Source organism: Echiichthys vipera (assembly GCF_963691815.1).
Source record: "Echiichthys vipera genome assembly, chromosome: 18".
In the NCBI taxonomy this organism is placed as follows: Eukaryota; Metazoa; Chordata; class Actinopteri; order Perciformes; family Trachinidae; genus Echiichthys; species Echiichthys vipera.
In genome coordinates, this window is record NC_139843.1 from 28184631 (window position 1) to 28206084 (window position 21454).

General features: G+C 41.9%; 1 protein-coding gene across 9 annotated transcripts in view; it reads right to left on the reverse strand.

Moving 5' to 3' along the window:
• Positions 1–6909: 6909 nt before the first annotated feature.
• Positions 6910–21454, reverse strand: part of exoc6 (exocyst complex component 6) — a gene marked incomplete at both ends in the record, with an annotated part of 109144 nt that continues 94599 nt past the window's right edge. For 8 of the 9 annotated variants that reach the window (XM_083933016.1, XM_083933014.1, XM_083933015.1 and 5 more), the window contains 2 exons: positions 6910–9742; positions 15281–15393. In XM_083933016.1, coding sequence (XP_083789142.1) covers positions 9616–9742; positions 15281–15393 — 240 coding nt within the window. Of the gene's footprint in view, positions 9743–15276; positions 15394–21454 lie in introns of those variants that run through there. The other variant, XM_083933017.1, reaches the window with a different exon arrangement.

A 21454-nucleotide genomic window follows, 5' to 3' on the forward strand; every position in this document is an offset into this window, starting at 1 on the left:
AAAGTGCCAAAAACCCAGTTGAACAATCCGAATTATCCGATGACGAAGGAGACATGTCGGACACGGGGGAGGAAGACGAAAGCATGAAGACCGGAGCGATTGAAATGCTACATGCAGGTCTCAAAGACATTGTCAAAGAAATCAACGACTTCAAAACGGAGATGAAAAACAAGCTCACCACAGAGAACTTAAGGAAGACCTCGGAGACAGACACGGGGAAGGAGCAAGCAACACAAACAGTGAGACTCATGGAGGCTGATGTCCGAACAGGCGCACATAAAATGACGCCAGAGTACATGTGTGCACGCTCATGCTCGTACATGTGCAAACGCGCTCTACAAAAGCCCACCTCTCCCAAACAGTCCGTGGCCGGCAAGCGACCGCAGCTAGGCGCGGTGCGGTTGCACTCACACTGGTCAAACGAACTAGGCTTTACCCGTAAAACCTGTTTGGGCACGTACGGATGGACAGTGTGAGTGCGACCTAAAGAGAGCGTGGACGGGCCATGGCAATGGGTTGGAAACAAAGAGGACATGGTAAAACATAAACTACAGAAATACAGAGGAATGGATAAATAAACTATGAGAATGCACCTGAATGAGTAAGTAAGTTAAAAATAAGACATGTAAGACACTAAAGATAAATAGTCTAAGAGCGTTTTGCACATGTACGAGCACGAGCGTGCGCACGTGTACGAGCACGAGCACGAGCCCTACGGCAGTAGCGTTATGTCCGCCTGTTCGGACATGTAAATAGAAGGACGGACCATGCGCGGACATTTAACAACAACAACAATGGTGGTGAAAGGTTCACGTTGGTGTGGTGCGGAGGTGGAGTGTTTACTGCAGATTTGGTCGGATGAAAATATTCAAAAACAGTCGACAAGACGCACAAAAACTCTGAGGTCTGTGGAAAGATTTGTAAACAAAGCTACACACACGCGATCAATGCGTGTGACGTGTTACGGCGTGATGGCGTATGGACAGCAAGAAGCATTGGCCGAGGCCCAGGTAGTGTGAGTATAAACGGGGCTGGGGCGCGGGGGGGAGAGGGAGGGGGGACAAGTACCCTAAAGTCCAGGTCTCGGTCCGGGAGGACAGTGTGAGTCCGCCCTAAGAGGCTGTATCTAAGTGGACCTGGGTGATTGGACTTAATAGTCTTCTGTGTTAGGATTGATCGGACTCTGTAAATGTGAGCTATAATGAGACAGATGTTCACGAGAATCTGGAAATCAAGAATGGACAATGAGGAGAGGCCCTCATATTTTATGGGATTTTTCCCTCAACCCACGGGGAAACGAGGGGGGCGAGTGGCTTCTGTTGTAATCTTAATTCGATTTACCTTTTTTTTGAGCTGCTCAATATTCTTTGGGCTGTTGTTGTTGTTGTTGTTGTTGTTGTTGTTAATGGTTGGAGTAATGGTTTGAGGGAATTGTATATCGCCATCTTCCAAAGCTAATATAAATGAAGAGCATATCCTTAGTGTCATTAAATGTGTATGGGTTGAACAATCAAATTAAAGGCAGTAACGTAATATTGAAAATAAGAGAATGTAAGGCCCATGTTATTTTCATGCAGGAAACACACCTTTCCCAGGAAAAGCATGAAAAGCTGAAGAAACTTGGTTTTAGAAACACCTATTGCAGTACTTGTAAACAAAGTAACATAAGAGGAGTGGCAATAATTATACAAACTCAGCTAATTTTGAATGTCTAAAAGAAATCAAGGATAAAGAAGGACGATACATTATAGTGAAGGGGAAACTACAGGAAGAGATGGTTACGCTAATTAATTAATGTCCGGATAGTACTAAGCAATTCTTTAAATCATTATTCTCAGTGATGGCCTAGTAGAGTGATATGTGCTGGTGATTTTAACATGATTATGGACCGTAGGGTAGACACAAATAAAACACAAATATCTAAATTCGTAAACATGTCATTGAAGGAACATGGACTGGTTGATGTATGGCGTGAACTGCATCCGATGGTGAAAGACTAACATATTACTTCATACAGACACACACTCTAGAATTGACTATATTTTTTATGAACAGCTGGGATATACATAAAGTAAAAGACTGTAAAATTAGTGTGGCAGATCATCCAATCTAATTTTGAACGAAAGCAGAAAAATACCACCTGTAGGCTGAATGTAAGCTTACTGAACAACAAGACAACAAAACCAATTAAAAATGAAAAAAGAAAAGCATTGAGTAAAACGACAAGGAAGAAATCAACTCAACTATCTTGTGGGACACATTGAAGGCAGTGATAAGGGGAAACTAATAGCCCTACATCGAAACAAAAAAAGCTTAAGCGGACAAAGTATTCAATTTAGTTGAAAGACTAAAAAATCTTCAGGTAAAATGGCAAATTACTAACTTAGATTTCTGAAAGAAGATTATTATGAAGCAGGCCCTAAAGCCACAAGGTGTCTGGCAAGGAGAATTAGGAAAAACAAGTTATTAACACAATATATAAGATCAAAGACCCTTCTACAGACCATCTAAGACATGATGAAGTAGAAATAGAAAACACATTCAGAGACTACTACGAAAAATTATACTCTTAACCACCCTCATCAGACAAAGATGCAAAAAGACAGTTCCTTAGTTCTCTTGACCTGCCATCAATTGGGAAAAAAAATCTAGGCAATATCCAGGCTCATCTCATAAATCACCAAGAAGTGACGGATTTCCATCAGAGTGGTATCGAACTTTTAAAGAATAACTAACCCCTCTCCTTGTCTCATCCTTTAACTGTACCCTTATGGAAGGTAGATTGCCACCCTCGTGGAAGGAATCATATCTGTAATCCCCAAGAAGGGTAAAGACGCAGACTATTGTAACTACTACAGACCCATTTCTGTACACAATGTGGACTACAAAATATACACTCACCGGCCACTTTATTAGGCATACCTGGTGCTTAATAGAGTGTCACTGTGGTCTTCTGCTGCTGTTACCTATCTGCTAAAAAGTAGGTGGTGTTGTGTGTTCAGAGATGCTCTCCTGCATTCCTCTGTTGTAACCAGTGGATATTTGAGTTACTGTTGCCTTTCTATCAGCTCGAACCAGTTTGGCCATTCTCCTCTGACCTCTGGTATCAACAAGGCATTTGCACCCACAGAACCACAGCTCACTGGATATTTTCTCTTTTCGGACCATTCTCTGTAAACCCTAGAGATGGTTGTGCATGAAAATCCCTGTAGATCAGCAGTTTCTGAACTACTCAGACCAGCCCGTATGGCCCCAACAACCATGCCACGTTCAAAGTCACTTAAATCCCCTTTCTTCCTCATTCTGATGCTCGCTTTGAACTGCAGCAGATCGTCTTGACCATGTCTACATGCCTATATGCATTGAGTTGCTGCCATGTGATTGGCTGATTAGAAATTTGCGTTAACAAGCAGTTGGGCAGGTGCCCCTAATAAAGTGGCCGGTGAGTGTACACATCCATCATAGCAAAGACATATCAGAATTTCATGACAGAATTAATTGATGTGGACCAAACCGGATTCATTACAGGACAACAAACATTAGATAACATAAGAAGGACCCTCCAAATACTAAACTCGATACAAATGAATGAAACTAAGGCTATACTGCTGAAAAGGCTTTTGATAGGGTAAATTGGACATTTCTATATTTACCATTAGAACACTTTGGATTTAATATAAATGTGAACAAAAAAACTGATTCTGGCTCTTAATTATGACCCATCCCAAGAAATTACTAAAGCTTATTTATGGAAATGAAACTCAAAACTATGGCAGTGGAAGGTAGTGGAAAGAGAGTTGGATGAGGGTTGCTAACCAGTGCAATCCCTTTTGGTCAACATTACATTGATAGAAACACTGAAAGGTCCAATAGATCCACCTCCCACACACTGGCTATCTGGGCTGATTTCATTAGATGGGAAAGATTGGAAAAGGAAGTGAGATTGTTAAACTGGATTGCATTTGATGAAATTTAAGCCAAAACTGAGACTGAGAGAGGAAGGCCATGTGCACAATCCTAAAGAATAAAAACATAGTCTTTTTTTTTTAGATGCTTACAGCTAAGGGATTATTTTATAAGTGATAGATGTACTAATGCAAGTTCATAATGGGTCAAAAATCAAGGCGGTATATATCAAAACCTCAGAGACTGCATGGGTGCTTACACTGATTAATTCAGAGCTAGATGAAAGAGGGAGCTGGGCATCGACATCACCCCTTAGGAGTTGCTTGGTATGTGTGAAACACCACCCTCGACAAACTCACCAATACGGATCGGAATAGGCCAAATTCAGCGTATAAAATTCAGTGTTCACATTAGGGGAATCAAGGAAGAGCAATCGATTCTGTTGACTATTGAGCCCTGTTGCGGCTCAGTGCTCCGGACAGGAGCAGATCTACCTCTCCGGTCAGCGCTCATGAGTAGAGCACCAACCAGACAGCAGGCTCAGATGCTCGCAGCTGCCCCGGGTGCTGCCATCAGTGGGAGCCGGTGTTTGACCCCTACTGTTGTTGGTTGTGGTACTCTAGCAGCAGCAGCTGTGCTCAGCCTATAGTCAGAGAACATTTTACTGATAATTTTCAAGCCGCATCTAAAATCTACTGTGGCGGATAGGATTGTATAAGTGCGTTGGCAGTGAGCCATGGACTTCACATGACTATTCACAACTTAATTTTCATGAAAAACAGTTTGATTATGTTAATCAGTGGACACTTATGGGATAATCAATAAATGGACGCACATTCAGACTGTATGATGCTTCAAAGGTAGAGAGTCGTTTCATTAATCGAAATGAATTATACTTTGGTGCTCATCAAGGGACAACGTTTAAAGTAAGTTCACTTTTTAACTCTCACCTGTGACTCTGCTGCTGGAGCGGTTGTAATCAAGTCGAACCAAGCCACCAGGAATATGGCAGACAGACTGGGAGCGTTGATCGATCAAGCAGTTAATAAGTTCAAAACACATGTACTTTAAGTTGAAGTGTAAATAAATGTGAGGGGTCTCCTTGAGACAGCTCTCTCTCAGATTCAGTAGGGATTGATACATTGATTAACATGTCATTCTATTCTATTATCCATCTAAGAACCCGTCTGGTGGGGATTGCCTGTCAGGCGGTGCAGATTAAAAACTGACATCATTCTGTAAAGGCTATTACCATGTGGGCTCAGGAACACTTCAGAAAACCATTGTCAGTTAACACAGTTTGTCACTACGTCTACAAGTGCAAGTTAAAACTCTACCATGCAAAGTGAAATCCATATATCAACAACACCCAGTAACACCCCCGGCTTCTCTGGGCCCGAGCTCATCTGAGATGGACAGACCCAAAGTGGAAAAGTGTGCTGTGGTCTGAGAGTCCACATTAACAATTGTTTGAAAAATTGTTGGAAATCATGGAAGTCGAAAAGGACCATCCAGATTGTTATCAGCTCAAAGTTCAAAACCATCATCTGTGATGGTATGGGGGTGTGTTAGTGCCCATGGCATCATGGGTAACTTGCACATCAGTGAAGGCACCGTTAATACTGAAAGGTACATACAGGTTTTGGAGCAACATATTCTGCCATCCAAGCAACGTCTTTTTCAGGGTCGTCCCTGATTATTTCAGCAAGACAATGCCAAAACACATTCTGCACATGTTCCAACAGCGTAGCTTCGTAGTAAAAGAGTGCAGGTACTAGATTGGCCTACTGCAGTCCACACCTGGCTCCCACTGAAAATGTGTGGAGCTTTATGAAGGGAAAAATATAACAATGGAGACCCCTTTAACAATTACTGTCCTCAGTTCCCAAACACTTATTGAGTGTTTTTAAAAAGGTGATGTAACACAGTGATAAACATGCCCCCGTCCCAGCTTTTTTGGAACGTGTTGCAGGCATCAAATTCATTCAATGAGTGAATATTTGCAAAAAACAATAACGTTCATCAGTTTAAAAATTATATATCTTTGTAGTATATTCAATTGAATATAGGTTGAAAAGGATTTGTAAATCATTGTATTCTGTTTTTATTTACTTCTTACACAACGTCCCAACTTCATGTAAATTGGGTTTGTATAATGTAGAATATCAACTTTTTATCACTATAAACTATTTTATATTGAATTTTCTACGTGTGAAGAATGCCAATGTTCCCACTTTTGGTGTTTTTTCCTGTCTATGTTGTGATGTGTTTGACAACAAGTTTATGAGCAACTCTCCATTGGTGCTAATAAAATGGGGGTCAATGACCATTCCCAACTTCATGTGAATTGGGGTTTGTACTTACAATGTCATAAATGTCATCATCTATCTATGTCCATGCAGCCACAATATATGTTTGCATAGAGTGTGTTTTCGCTATGTGTGTCTGCAGCGGCTCTGAGTATATCTGGCTATAAAGCAGTTACTTAAAGGGCAGGTGTACTCCAAAGCACAGACAGACAGACAGAGTGTACAGCTTTGTTTACACTACACTGGGTGTCTACACAGGCAGGTGTGTTTTCACATGTACAGTCATACGTTGTGAGCTGGTCCCTTGTGTTCTGCTTCGTTTATACCAAACATATTCCAGAAGTTTCCAGTGACTGTGGCAAATTTCTCATATGGTGGCATGTCGTGCAAACCCTCCATCAAGATTGCTTCCTGCAGTGGTCACTACCACACTCCAAACCAAAATTGTCATCAGCTCCTTGGAGCTTTTACTGATGGTACAATCTAATACAATCCCATACAAATACACGCAATGAACAGGCCAAAGTCTGGAAGAATCTGTATCTTTATAACAGATTGTATTATTTGGTAAAGTGTTTTCCAACATGTGTATGCACAAAAATTGGATCAAATAATTAAAAAAACATTTTCACCTTTTTTGGACATTATCACGTGCAGTGAATGCGAAGATTCCAACAACAATCTGGGTGTCAAAGACTCGCACAGTTTCATTCAGATTCACACGAGATCAGGTAGTCCGGCAAGAAAGCAAGTCCTCCAATTCATTTTGGATGGTCCGTTTAGGGGTGTTGAAAAAAACCACAGCAGGCTGCATTGAAATGTTGAGATAATTCCCCTGAAATTAAGCTGCTTTCAAGTGCCGTCTGAGATGTCAAGATCGTAACAATGATCTGATGGAAATCAATAATTGTGAAATATATAGTCTACTTGTGCTACAATCGTAGGTTGCAGAACACAACAGTTTGTCACAGAAAACAGGCAATAAATGACACTCCCTGCGCCGGACAACCCTGCAGCAATTTGCTGGATCTGCCTGAGTATGTCTGAATGCAGCCTTTCAGCTCTCCGCCATGTGTTCAAACACACACTGAACTCCATCATGTTCAGTCACTGTGAGCCTCTTTCTCAGGATGTTGGTTTAAATGTTCAATGTAAGGCAGAAAAGAAGACCGACAAGGAGGCAAAGCCCCCAAGGAGTTCAACAAAACATCTCTTTTTCCATGGACATCAGTCTTTAAAGACGTCATAATCCACTCATCCATTCCTTCATCCATACATGAGCTCTGCACATACACACATACACTGTAACAACAGCTGAAGTACTGGGACAATGATTTTAACTTGGTCTTTGGTCTTGATCTTTTGTCTATTTTCTGGATTTGGTTGATGTTGACAGCCAAGTGTCAGGAGTCCATACTGGACTCAACAGCTGTATCTGTTTCTCAAAGTCAGTTCTGTAAGGATTGTCATCCATCAATGGTTCAAATTCATGTGCAAAAAAGTTGAATCGGACTTAAAACTTATATGAACATATTTCCATTTTGCCTTAGCGATACCAGCAATTGTAATGAAATGCATTGAATTACAGTTGACAATAACAGTATTTTAACATGCCTCAACATGGAGCTTCATTATAGGTTACAGTTATCTGTTTACTTTAATGTAATTTAACCATGGAACAGACGGAACCGAAAGACATTGTTTTGCTGTATAGCTCCACTTTACAATAACCTGAGACCTGGACTATGACACCAGTCCAACATACCCAAGGTATCTATTCGTTATCAACTCGATAAGTCAACCCAGGGTTTCCCAATCTAGACATGAGCACATTCACATAAAAGGGACAGGGTTTTGCAGCATGTGACCAATCACAGGTCTACTGATAGTAAAGAGCAAATAATATAATTAAGAAGAAAAATACCAAGAAATTAAACACATAATCCAGGGGAAAAGCAACACAGTAATAGCTAATGAATGCAGGAAAGACAGCTGACAAAAAAAAATCACAGACTGTGTGAATGTGTAAGGGAACAGACTTTAGTGTCTCTATGATGGAAAATACCATTGTCTGAACGGAACAGTGGCTCAAGTGCACAGCAGTGAAGAAACAAAACTGATAAATTCAGATACATTTTTTTATTTATTGTGGGTAAAACGAATGTGGTGGATAGCACTGTCGCCTCACAGCAAACATTCCTGGTTCGAATCCCAGCTGGTGCCCTTCTGTGTGGAGTTTGTATGTTCTTCCCATGTCTGTGTGGGTTTTCTGTGGGTTCCCCGGCTTCCTCCCACAGTCCAAAAACATGCATGTTAGGTTAATTGGTGACTCTAAATTGCCCGTAGGTGTGAATGGTTTCTATGTTCCCTGTGATGGACTGGTGTCCTGTCCAGGGTGTACCCCGCCTGATGCCCAATGTCAGCTGGGATCTGCTCCTGCGAAAATGTCAGGGACACGCATTTGCAGATGAGGAATTTGTTTTGCCCACAAAAGATCTATCTAGGAGATCTCACTAGAATTACATTTTCGAATTCCATTTATTTCATGTTTTTTTATGTATAACAGGGGATTTATAGATGGGGTGTATGACAATTTTACCCTTAATCTTTCATCTGCAACCCTGGTAGTGTGAAAGAAACTAAAGAGAAAATAAAAACAAATAATGTAATAGCCAAGTATCTATGTTGTTATAAAAAACAACTTTTTACATTAGTTTTATCCCTGGAGTTTATTTTATTCTTATTCTGTTGGTTATTACTCATTACTTTTTCTTTCTTTCTTTTAACACAAGTGTTACCGTGTAGAATGTATAACATAGATTTCTGGCAAAAGTAAATGTTTTATCTCATCACTTAGTCTTGACCTTTGACCTCACTGTCCCAGTACTTCCTGCTGTCTCCCCCTGCAGCTACAATCATTACACTCTCACTGTACAAAACATAGTTTGTCTTATCATAGCCAATAAAAATACTTTACAAACACTTTACTGTTTCTCCCTGTGAAGAGTCTAGTAAACTGTGTGTGTGTGTATGTGTGTGTGTGCTATTTACAGTATTCAGTAAGGAAAGGATTTGACTTTGAGTGTGTGTGTCTGTTCCCTACATGCCTTGTACTGCTGTGTGTGTGTGTGTGTGTGTGTGTGTGTGTGCGTGTGTGTGCGTGTGTGTGCGTGTGTGTGTGTGTGTGTGTGGTTGATCTGTCCCCTTCCGTGTTTTTATACGTGTGGCAATTCCCAGTGTGGTTCTTTTGTATGCCACTGTCATGTTGTGTGTTATCACTTCATTAAATGTGCGAAAATCTCTTTTCTCTGTGTGACATGGCAGTTCAGTGTGTGCACGTGACTGCATGCATGTTTCCTTTTTTTACATCATCATCTTGTGACATACACATAATGTGTGTTTAGGAGGACATGCCGTTGACCAGGCCCCTCAGCTGTTTGACCACAGTCTCTATCAGTTTCTGTTTGTCTCTGTCGTTCTTCCTGAACTGAGAGAAGATGTTGTTCTTCTTACTGGTGTCCTTCATCCTGGACAGAGAGAGAGACAAAGTGTCAAAAAGATAAGGCAGACAAATGTGCCCCCCTAATAATGAGATTGTTCATATTTAGGTTTGATTTGTCAATTTTCCATCAATGATATCAGACAATGCTATATCACAATTTAATTTGGATTGGTAGGATAAACAGTCTCATCTGGTGGGGATGAAAGACTTTTCTTTTGCAGATGGGCAGTTAGGACACATTTAGGTGCTCTCAAACCTAACCTATGTGGTTGAGTTAAAACACTCATTCACTCCGTTTGAGCAGGTGTGAAAACTTGCAATCATACTCTGAATCAGAATCAGAGATACTTTAATAATCCCAGGGGGAAATTATTTTCGTTGCAAACTCCAGCTATACAAACAACATATTTAAAGACAACAATATATACATACAATTTACTATATATTTGGAAAAACAGAAATATAAAACACTATATACTATATCTATACACCTGTATATATAAAATATCAAATTTACAACAGTAAGTAGGGGTGGAACGGTTCACAAAATCCACTGTTCGGTTCATATCATAGTTGTGAGGTCATGTTTTTTTTTGTTCGGTTCGGTTGTTTTTGTCTATTTCGTTTAGATTCTAAAAATACCATGTATCAGATCTAAAGCCTAATAATTAGTCTTTTTTTTAATCAGATAGTCTTAAGGACATGTCATGCAATCATGCAAAAACTGAAATAATGAGGCAGCTTGTTTAGGGATTACTGTAACAATCTTAAATTAAAGTGAAGTAAGATTTTGAAACAGTAGAAGAGACATTGCTGCATTTAAGCATTATATATTTATTGGGCAAAAAGGTAAACAATTGTTAATTTACATTATCAAATCTTTTCTTTAAAAAAAGAAGAAAATAGGTTTTCTTTCACTAACACACACACAAACAGCAATCACTGAACTGACTGAAATAGGCTACATCAGGGCTATTCAATTAATTTTGAATTGGGGCCGGTTTACGAAAATGATCCAAAATGAGGGGCCTGAAAAATATGAGCATCACATTAATGGATATTGTAAAACAATGCAGCGACATAGGAGTACATATATTGTCTTTATTTTATCAATGTAAATAGTAGTCATAGGCCTCAAAGTGAAACAAGCTTGTCAAAAAACAATCAGAATGAACATACCTGTTAACCAGAAGTTTTCACTCAACTATTGGACTAAAGAACAAGTTTGAGGCTCTTGTCCTTTACTTGAGTATTTTCTTTACATGCTAATTTATACTTAAACTCCACTATAAATCAGTGAAAATATTCTACTTTTTAATGCACTGCATTTATCTGATGACTTCAGTTACTAGTTACTTTACCAGGCTTACAAGTACATATGAAACATTATTCAAAAACGGGACTGACAAAAATTAACGTAACATAAATGCAGAGTAGCATGATTTAAAAAAAAAAATTCCTTATTAACTTATCCTTTACACACCGATATGGCTGCAGAGTAAACACAGGCTTCACAGTGACAGAAACAAAAATTGTCTATCCATTCACTGGTGAACTAACGATTTTGCGTGACAACCTTTCTTTTTCAAAGTAGAAAGAGACATTGCGGTGGTGATTTAACCACATATTTAACCAGACAGAAACGATTGAGAACAACAACAACAGAGTGGAGCTTAGCGAGCTGTTGCCAAGAGGATTCAGAAATCCATGAAGAAGAGCGTAGCGGGAGCATGAGTAGCGTTGTGGCCGCGTGCCTACAGGGAGCGCATGGAGCAAGTCTCCCAGCACGCCGGGATTTGATGCGCTGAGACAGTAGCACTGAGATGGATACAAGAGAGGAAAGAGGTCATGAAGGCTTACGCTACGTTGCACCTCACAAACTGTAAACACGTGTCCCGAACCGTGACAAGCGTACCAAACGGGTCGGATTTTTTAAATAAACCGTTCCACCCCTAATAGTAAGATAAACAAAAGTACTGTAATAATTTGCAAAGAACCGTTAACATGTGCAAAGAACAAATTGTTTATGATTGAGTCCCTATTTCTGAGAGGGGGTGACATACTGTCCAAGGGGTGCATTGTATAGTTTAATGACCACAGTCAGGAAAGATTTCCTGTGGCGCTCTGTGGTGCATCTGGGTGCGAGGAGTCTACTGCTGAAGGTGGTCCTCTGCTGGGCCAGTGTGTCATAGAGAGGGTGGGAGACATTGTCCAGGATAGACCTGAGCCTGGACAGCATATTCCTCTCTGCCAAGGTCATCAGGGTGTCCAGCTCCTCCCCCACGAGATCACCGGCGCTCCTGATCAGTTTGTTTAGTCTGTTGGTGTCTGCGACCTTCAGCCCACTGCCCCAGCATGTGACAGCAAATAAGATCGCACCGGCCACAACAGTCTCATAAAACATCCTCAGCATCGACCAGAAGATGTTAAAGGCCCTCAGCCTCCTCAGGAAGAACAGTCGTCTTTGGTGCTTTTTGTAGACAGCCTCAGTGTTTCTAGTCCAATTCAACTTATTATTGAAGTACACCCCCAAGAACTTATACTCCTCTGCAGTGTCCACAGGGACCCCCTGGATGGAGACAGGGGTCACAGGTGTTTTTACCCTCCTCAGATCCAGTACGAGCTCCTTTGTTTTAGTTACATTGAGCTGCAGATGATTCAGCTCACTCCAAGTGACAAAGTTGCCAGTCCTGTATTCACTTTCATCCAATAGTGCAATAGTTGAAGGCTGAGGTGAAGAGGGTGAAGAGAAAGGGAGAGAGGACAGTCCCCTGTGTGGCCCCAGTGTTGCTGACCACCCTGTCAGACACACAGTTCTGTAGGCATACATTCTATGGTCTGCCCATTAGGTAATCCACAATCCAAGACACGATGGGGGCCTCCACCTACATCACAGCCATCTTCTAAACCAATAGAGCCAGACGGATGGTATTGAATGCACTGGAGAAGGCGTGAAGGACACTTAGGGCGTGATCACACTATCCTTTTGGCCGCGGCCAAAACCGTTTTTTCAGCTAAAGTCTAGTACCTTTAAGTAGTGTGAGCGCACCCGCTCCGCGCTCAACTGGGGCCAGCTGGCCCTCCACGGCCCGCTTGAAATAGGTGGGCTTTAGCGGAGCCGTTTGCACATGTACGAGCACGAGCGTGCGCACGTGTACGCGCACGAGCACGAGCTCTACGGCAGTAGCGTTATGTCCGCCTGTTCGGACATGTAAATAGAAGGACGGACCATGCGCGGATATTTAACAACAACAACAATGGTGGTGAAAGGTTCACGTTGTGTTTACTGCAGATTTGGTCGGATGAAAATATTCAAAAACAGTCGACAAGACGTACAAAAACTCTGAGGTCTGTGGAAAGATTTGTAAACAAAGCCACACACGCGATCAATGCGTGTGACGTGTTACGGCTTGAAGGCGTATGGACAGCAAGAAGTATTGGCCGAGGCCCTGGTAGTGTGAGTACAAATGGGGCTGGGGCGCGGGGGGGAGAGGGAGGGGGGACAAGTACCCTAAAGTCCGGGTCTCGGTCCGGGAGGATAGTGTGAGCGCGCCCTTAGAGGTGTCCGTCGGGGGAGAGCTAAGGTCGTCAGGTTGTGGAGGACATGATGTTGAGCAGGGGGAGGGATGGCATAGGTAGGTATGAAGTGAGGTGGTGAGGGGCAGACAAAGGGTCTGTAAGGAGGAGGAGTAGGGAGAGGTAAAGTGGCATTAGTTGAGGGGCAGGCAGCAGCAGAGTCTGTCGTATCAAACCTATTGAAAAATAGGTTCAGTTCGTTGGCCTTGTCCACATGGTCCTCCAACCCCGTGCTACCAGTCTTCTGGAATCTGGCGATGGTTCTCATGCCACTCCACACATCCCTCATGTTGTTTTGCTGGAGTTTGTTCTTCAGCTTTCTCCTATAATTGTCTTTAGCCTCCCTGATTTTAATTCTGTGAACACCAGCTTAGAGTTATATCCAATCAGCAACCAGGCTTTTTTCAGGGGAGAAAAAAGGCCCTGCTCTTCCACAGGGCCAACAGAAGCCAAACGGCGTTTAGGGACGGCTCACATTCGAATTAGAGGCATTTCGGCGAGGAGACCCGCCTTATACCGGGTATTCCACTGTAATGGAAACGCACCTAATGTTATATATATTAAGTCACTATTGTGTCGAGCTGAAGTCATAACAAACTATACTGTAGAGGACGGGGAGCCATTTGTAGAGTAGCAGAGCAAAGAAAAGCAGTGAGGAAGCTTCACCTACCCCCTGTTGACTCTGAGCCGCAGCAGAAAAACAGCAGGGAGAAGAAGATTTAGAGGTACAGAAAAGCAAAACACAAGGAGGAGGAAAGCAGAAATGACAAGTAATAATTATTGTAGTTAAGGGCTATTAATGTGGAAAAACAATGGTACAGTGTTCGTAGAGACCAGACTAAAAATACCTGTGGTGACAGACCTAAGTGCTTCTTAGCCTTGATGACTGTTATAGGATGGATAAGAAGTGGTCTCCCACTCGACATATTGTGGACAGTCACAGTTAGATAGCTCTTTGTTGCCTGAGAGGCTCTGTGCTTTAGCCAGTTCCACTTCAGTGCATTTCTGCGTTTTTTTATAGAAGTCAAGAATCACGTTAGTACTGAAAAATGTGCGTGGTGGCACAGTGTAGCGCGGTTTGAGTGAACGCCCCCCCTGCACTTGTTCTTTTCTTGTGTTTTTCTGAAGCGGTAGAATAGGCTTGTTGGAAGGCATCAGCAAGAGACAGCTGTTTTTGAACTGATGGTGTTACCTGCTCAGTCCTGCTTCCAAACACTGATGCTGGGAGGTGGCGCAACAAATTGTTACCGTTTGCATAGGCGACACATGAAGCAATGCTTCAGACAGTTATTGTTCCGTTGCTCACAGTGATTGGATATTTACTCAGGGATTTACACAGGGAGGCATTTTCCCATCTGCAGCACGTGAACACATGCTGCGTTAAAGTGCTCCTCTAAAGCTCGACAGAGCCAATTCAGAGAAATACGAGGCATTGAAACATGAAATTACATTAATTTTTATTGCAGAACTGAAAAAACTTAAATTCACAAGTGTGTATTGAACCGTTATCCCCAAAGAAATTTAAGTTAAAAGCAACTGGACTTGGTTGTTTGTCTTGGAAGTGCAGGGCGTACCATGCGGTTCAATATTATATTGAGAACCGTGGCATCCCTAATGGCTAATAACCACCCACACTGGAACATCCTTATAGAGACAAATGCTCTAGTGAAACTGCTTGTTTTACAAAGTGCATTTGTATCCACCTGTGTGCGTTAAAAGAAAACAGTGTGGAAACGCTGGAAATAAATAAAGTTACATGGAATGGAAACTTGACAAGTATAAAGTGAAATACATGGAATACTTATACTTGGAAGAAGTTTTAGGTTGAAAAGATATTTTACATCTATTTGTTTGTGGTGACCCCTTCATACTCTACCAGCACCCCCACATCCTAAACCTCACAAGCATATGTGGCCTTTAAAAGGTGAAAAAGGTTGAAATATTGCATACAGGTCCCTAGCAGTGTATACATATTGGATGCACTCACTTCTCCAGTAGAGCCAGGGCTGCGGCTGGGTTCACTCTCAGGTATTTGGAGGTTGGTTGGCCATAGTCTGCCAGGTAAGTTGACCAGTCCCACACCATGAACAGATCCAGGAGCTATAAAACATGCAGCAATATACAACACTCAGATCATAAAAAGTTTGTATTCAGCCATGATAATGATGTTTTTCGTCCTTCCTTCAATAATGGCTTTTTGAGCAGAGATTCAGACAACCCATGTATTATTTACATTTGAAATAGTTTTGAATTAAATCATTCAAACTTCCATTTAGTCGATGTTCCCAGTCTTGCATGACAGGGGAGAATACTGTTAATAATCTGTATCTGTAATATCTGTAATCTATATAAACAGACTCTGCATATGAAAGCAGTATCTGTAGCAATGGGACAAGATTTGGGTCGCGGAAGCAGCCTGGTTCATGTTTGTAACCAAGTAGTATTGACCAATCCTGTCTGAGAATGCTTCGGTTGCATCGGTCTGTGTGGAGAGCAAAAGAACCGGAATGCATTGGTTGTGGTGCAATCACGGAACCCGTCGGCTATTATCTGATGACGACTTAGCTTTCATTTGCTTTATGTTATTATTTATCTGCATTCATATGCAGATATATGTTTGTAGAGACAGTTGTTTCTATTCTAACCCTATTATGGCATCTCAAGTTGCTAATCGGCCCTTAAACAATGAACGCCACTCAGAAGAGAACGTCTTGGCCTGGATATCCGCTGACTACACCAGAAAGCCAGAAATATTAGCTTTTGCCCTCAGGGTTCCGAGATTGAGTTTTCAGTGACCCTCAATCATTATTGAAGCTCTAAATCTTGATATAGTGTGTTTCTCTTTAGGCCCTCTGTAGTCTACTCAGTAGTTAGATTGAAGAGGTTTAAACTGTCATTTGTCAGTCCATACTATGTTTATCTGATACTCCAGTAGAGCTAACCGAAGGTAAAACACAACGCTGCCTGTTTATTCCAGCTTGTTACAGGTTGAATTATTGTGAACTTGACAGTGAAACAAAAAGCTGTTTCGGTTTACATCTGCACACATTTGGATGCTGAGGTTCCAGTTTCTTTTACTAACTGCTGCTTTAAACTGTTCTACGTCATCTACGCAAACACATGCGCAGCGTCGCTAGATTTCACTGGATTTCCTGCCACTTCGGCTCCGGAAAATATTGTTTTTAACATAGTTTATCGTTTTTATATTTGGAATCACTTGTGCCTAGCTTTTATTGTATTTATTTCTTCAAACCATGGACCAGAGCTTTTAACCATCCGGCCGTTGGTTGCCTCTGATTACACCGGAGAAGTAAAACACGGAAGTTGTGACGCCGAATCGCACTAGCAAGGCGCCAATTTTTAAAGAACTTCTTTAACTCAGTGGGATCTAAAAGCAACTGGTGAAGTGGGCTGCCTGCCCAGGTGTGAAGAAGGTCTCCCTGGACATTTGGCTCAAGGGCCGGAACTAAACTGACCTCCCTGTGGTGGTTCTGTTTCCCGGGGTGACAGATCCCCAAACTGCGTCACGATGGCCGTGTGCGAGTCCCATCTCCCCATGCTCTCCAAACTTAGGGAGAACATCTCTGGCCTGAAGGCTGACCTCAGGGAGAGGTACAAAATCCTCCTGGATCTCTCCACCGTTGCCACGACCCAGGCGAAGCTCGTCGCCCATCTTAGGGCTTCCGGCGCTGGTGACCGGACCATGATGGCCGCCGACAACACCACCCTGCCGTGGACTGGCTCCATCACCACCAGATCTCCGACACCAGCACTCACGAGTCCCGCTGGCACCACCAGGGAGCCAAGCCCAAGTATTCGCCACCCCTCACCTCCTGCCAGGGAGGACGGAGCGGTGGCTCCGGTTCTAGTGAGCTCAACTCCACTCAAGCCAAGTGAACCCTGGTCACTGGTGAACAGGGGTACTAGGGCTCGCCCATCTCTCCCTCCTCCGCCTCCGGATCTACCACTGGAAAACAGGTATGACGTCCTAAGCCTGCAGGATTTCCCGGCACACCTCCAAGCAGCCCTTGGAAAAGCACATCCCCTCCGTGCTGGTTGTCGGGACCTTGATGGTAAGGCACATGAGGGTACGCGGGGGCCAGACCTTCTGGCACCCTGGAGCCCGCGACAGGGAGGTTGAGTCCTCCGTCCTCCAGCTATGTTCACAGCACAACTCGGCCTCCGAGCTGGTCCTGCAGGGTGGTACCAATGATTTAAAGAACTGTCAGTCCGAGGTCCTCAAGCAGGACTTCAGGTTCATGGTGAACTGCCTGCTAGACAAGGGGGAATAAACTGATTTCCGGCCTGCTTCCCCCGCCGCACTTTGGTGACATCATGTACAGCTGCTTCTGCCAGCTGCACCTGTGGCTTAAAGGATACTGCCTGGGGAGAAGTATTCCATTTGTGGACAACTTTACAGCTTTTTTTAACAGACCCAGGCTTTTTAAACACGAAGGCCTGCACCCTAACCAGGAGGGGTCAAGATTTTTATCTGCCAACAATGACCTGACTTTCGAGTTCTGCACCACCACCACCCCCTCCTGACAACAACCCAGTGTTGGGATCAGGATGCGTCAGAGATTAATAGACCTGTCTGTGCTGCCTTTACCACAGAAACACAGGAAGCAGAGTTGCAGTCTTACACCCCTCTCCGTGTTCTCTGTGGAGCACTTTCCAACTCAGTATCCTATACAAACGCTGTCTGCCCCCCCCGGTCATCTAAATTAAATTAAATTAAATCTGCGATAATGCAACAAAATCAGAAAATAAAATGTGGCCTTTAAAAAAACATCAGATCACTGCTAAAGCTGTATTAGTAAATGATAACCATATTGATTTACTATGTCTGACTGAAACCTGGCTGTGTCATGAAGAATATGTTAGCCTAAATGAATCCACTCCTCCCAGTCACATTAATACTCATATTCCTCGAGGCAGTGGTCGAGGAGGCGTTGCAGCTATTTATGACTCAGGCCTATTAATTAACCCTAAACCTAAAATAAATTATAATTCATTTGAAAGTCTCTTTGTCTTTCACATTCAACCTGGAAAACTGTGCAGGCAATTATACTTGTTATAGTGTACCGTGCTCCAGGTCCGTACTCTGAATTTCTATCTGAATTCTCAGAGCTTCTGTCAAATTTAGTCCTTAAATCTGATAAAGTTATCAATGTAGGAGATTTTAATATTCACATGGACATTGATAATAATAGCCTTAGTATTGCGTTTATCTCTCTATTAGATTTGATTGGTTTTAGTCAGTGTACATAAATCTACTAATTGTTTTAATCACACGCTTGACCTTGTTTTGGCTTATGGTGTGGAAATCAATGACTTATTAGTCTTTCCACAGAACCCTATTTTATCAGACATTTATTTAATAACTTTTGAATTCATATTACAGGACTACTCACCTCTGGGCAAAAGTTTCTACACTAGATGTTTATCTGATAGTGCTGTAAATAAATTTAAGGAAGTGATTCCATCTGCAATTAATTTAATGCCTTATCCTAATACTCAAGATTCCTGCACTAACGTTAGTTTCTCTGCGATGATCACCTTGTTGACAGTGTTGCAGGCTCACTACAAACAACACTTGACTCTGTTGCTCCTTTAAACAAGGAGATAATGAAACAGAGGAACTTAGCTCCATGGTATAACTCACAAACCTGTGAATTAAGTGTCGCGAAAATGGGAAAGTAAATGGCGTTCCACCAAATTGGAGGAATCTCGCTTAGTTTGGCAAGAAAGACTAAAAAATAAGAGGGCCCTACGTAATGCCAGAGCAGCCTATTACTCATCTTTAATAGACGAGAATAAGAATAATCTTAGATTTCTTTTCAGCACTGTAGCCAGGCTGACAGAGAGCCACAGCTCTATTGAGCCATGTATTCCTATAACCCTCACTAGTAACGACTTCATGACCTTCTTTAATGATAAAATTATAACTATTAGAGACAAAATCAACTCGTTTAGCACCAATATTTCTCCAAACCCAGGAACCTTAGAAACAACTGTATGACCTGATTCCAGGGTCCCCAAGACTCTATTCCAACTGGGTTACTTAAAGAAGTGTTACCTTTAGTTAGCACTCCTGTATTAGATATGATTAATGTGTCTATATCAGCAGGTTATGTACCACATTCATTTAAAGTAGCTGTAATTAAACCTCTTCTTAAAAAGCCCAGTCTTGATCCAGAGGTACTAGCCAACTATAGACCTATATCTAACCTTCCTTTTCTCTCTAAAATCCTCGAGAAATTAGTCGCCAATCAGCTGTGTGACTTTTTACATAATAATGAGTTATTTGAGAACTTCCAGTCAGGATTTGGAGTGAACCATAGCACTGAGACAGCACTGGTAAAAATTACTAACAACCTTCTATGAGCTTCTGACAAAGGACTTGTCTCTGTACTTAGCATCTAATTGGCATTAAAGGAACTGCATTAAGCTGGTTTAAGTCGTATTTATCAGATAGATCTCAGTTTGTACATGTTAATGACAAATCCTCCATGCACACTAAAGTCAGTCACAGAGTCCCACAGGGTTTTGCCCTTGGACCGATTCTATTCACCTTATATATGCTTCCCTTAGGAAATATTATAAGGAAGCACTCCATCAATTTTCATTGTTATGCTGATGATATACAATTATATTTGTCGATCAAACCAGAAGAAACCAACCAGTTAGATAAACTTCAAATGTGCATTAATGAAATACAAAGCTGGATGACCTGCAATTTTCAGATGTTGAACTCAGATAAAACTGAAGTTATTGTACTTGGCCCTGAAGGCCAAGTGTGTTGTCCTCCAGCACCACAGTAAGGAATCTTGGTGTTATTTTTGATCAGGATATGTCGTCCGATTCTCACATAAAACTTACAACAAGAACTGCATATTTTCACCTGCGTAATATTGTGAAAATGAGGAACATTGTGTCTCAGAAAGATGCAGAAAAACTTGTCCATGCATTTGTTACTTCTAGGCTGGAGGATTATTATTATTATTATTATTATTATTATTATAAGGCTGCTCCAACAAGTCTGTGAAGAGTCTCCAATTGGTCCAAAATGCTGCAGCTCGTGTACTAGCTAAAACAAATCGAAGAGAACATATTTCGCCTGCATTAGCTTCTTTGCACTGGCTACCTGTAAAATCTAGAATAGAATCTAAAATCCTTGTCCTTACCTACAAAGCGCTGATTGGTCAGGCTCAGTCGTATCTTAAAGAGCTCATAGTACCATATTACCCGACTAGTTCGCTGCACTCTGAGAATGCAGGGCTACTTGTCGTTCCTAGAGTCCCTAAAAGTAGAATGGGAGGCCGTCAGCTACCAAGCTCCTCTCCTGTGGAAACGACTCCCAAGTGCTATTCAGGAGGCAGACACTGTCCCCATATTTAAGAGTAAACTTAAAACTTTCCTCTTTGATAAAGCTTTCAGATAGGGCTTACGAGCCCTTAGCTATGTTGTTATTTTTAAGCGGATTTTGTTGTGCTTAATGATGCTGCTACATGCCTAGTCTGCCGGGGGATAATCCTACTACTGATACTTTGAGCCTTTATCCTGTCTGTCTGTATCATTCATGTCTCATCAATGCATGTAACTAATTCAACTCATGTTTGCCACCATAATTATTTTCATTGCCATATTCTATCACTGTGTGCCTGTTTCTTGCTGTTCTGGAGTATTAACTGCCATAACTTAAATCATAAGCAATATTCACATTGCTTTAGCTATCACTATAGTCACTGTTACTTTTGTGGTTGCTCTCTGGAAGTGTGTCTGTCTGTCTTTGTCTCCCTCTGTACATTTGTCCATCTTTTCTCCCTTTCTCTCTTCTTTTCTTCCTCCCCAACTGGTCAAGACAGATGTCCGTCCTCCATAGAGACAGGTCTGTCCGACGTTCCTGCCGGTTATAGGGAAGGTTTTTTGGTTGCCACCGTAATCAAATGGGGGAATTGTTGGATCTATGTATATCAAAAATAAGTCCTAGAGTGTGGTCTATACCTACTCTGTAAAGTGTCCTGAGATAACTTTTGTTATGATTTGGCACTATAAATAAAATTGAATTGAATTTAAATGAACTGTTGGTCTGAGGAATCTTGTGTTTCTTTCTGCTCTTTCAGCAGGGATTAAATAAAAAAACAACAACTTTTTTTTC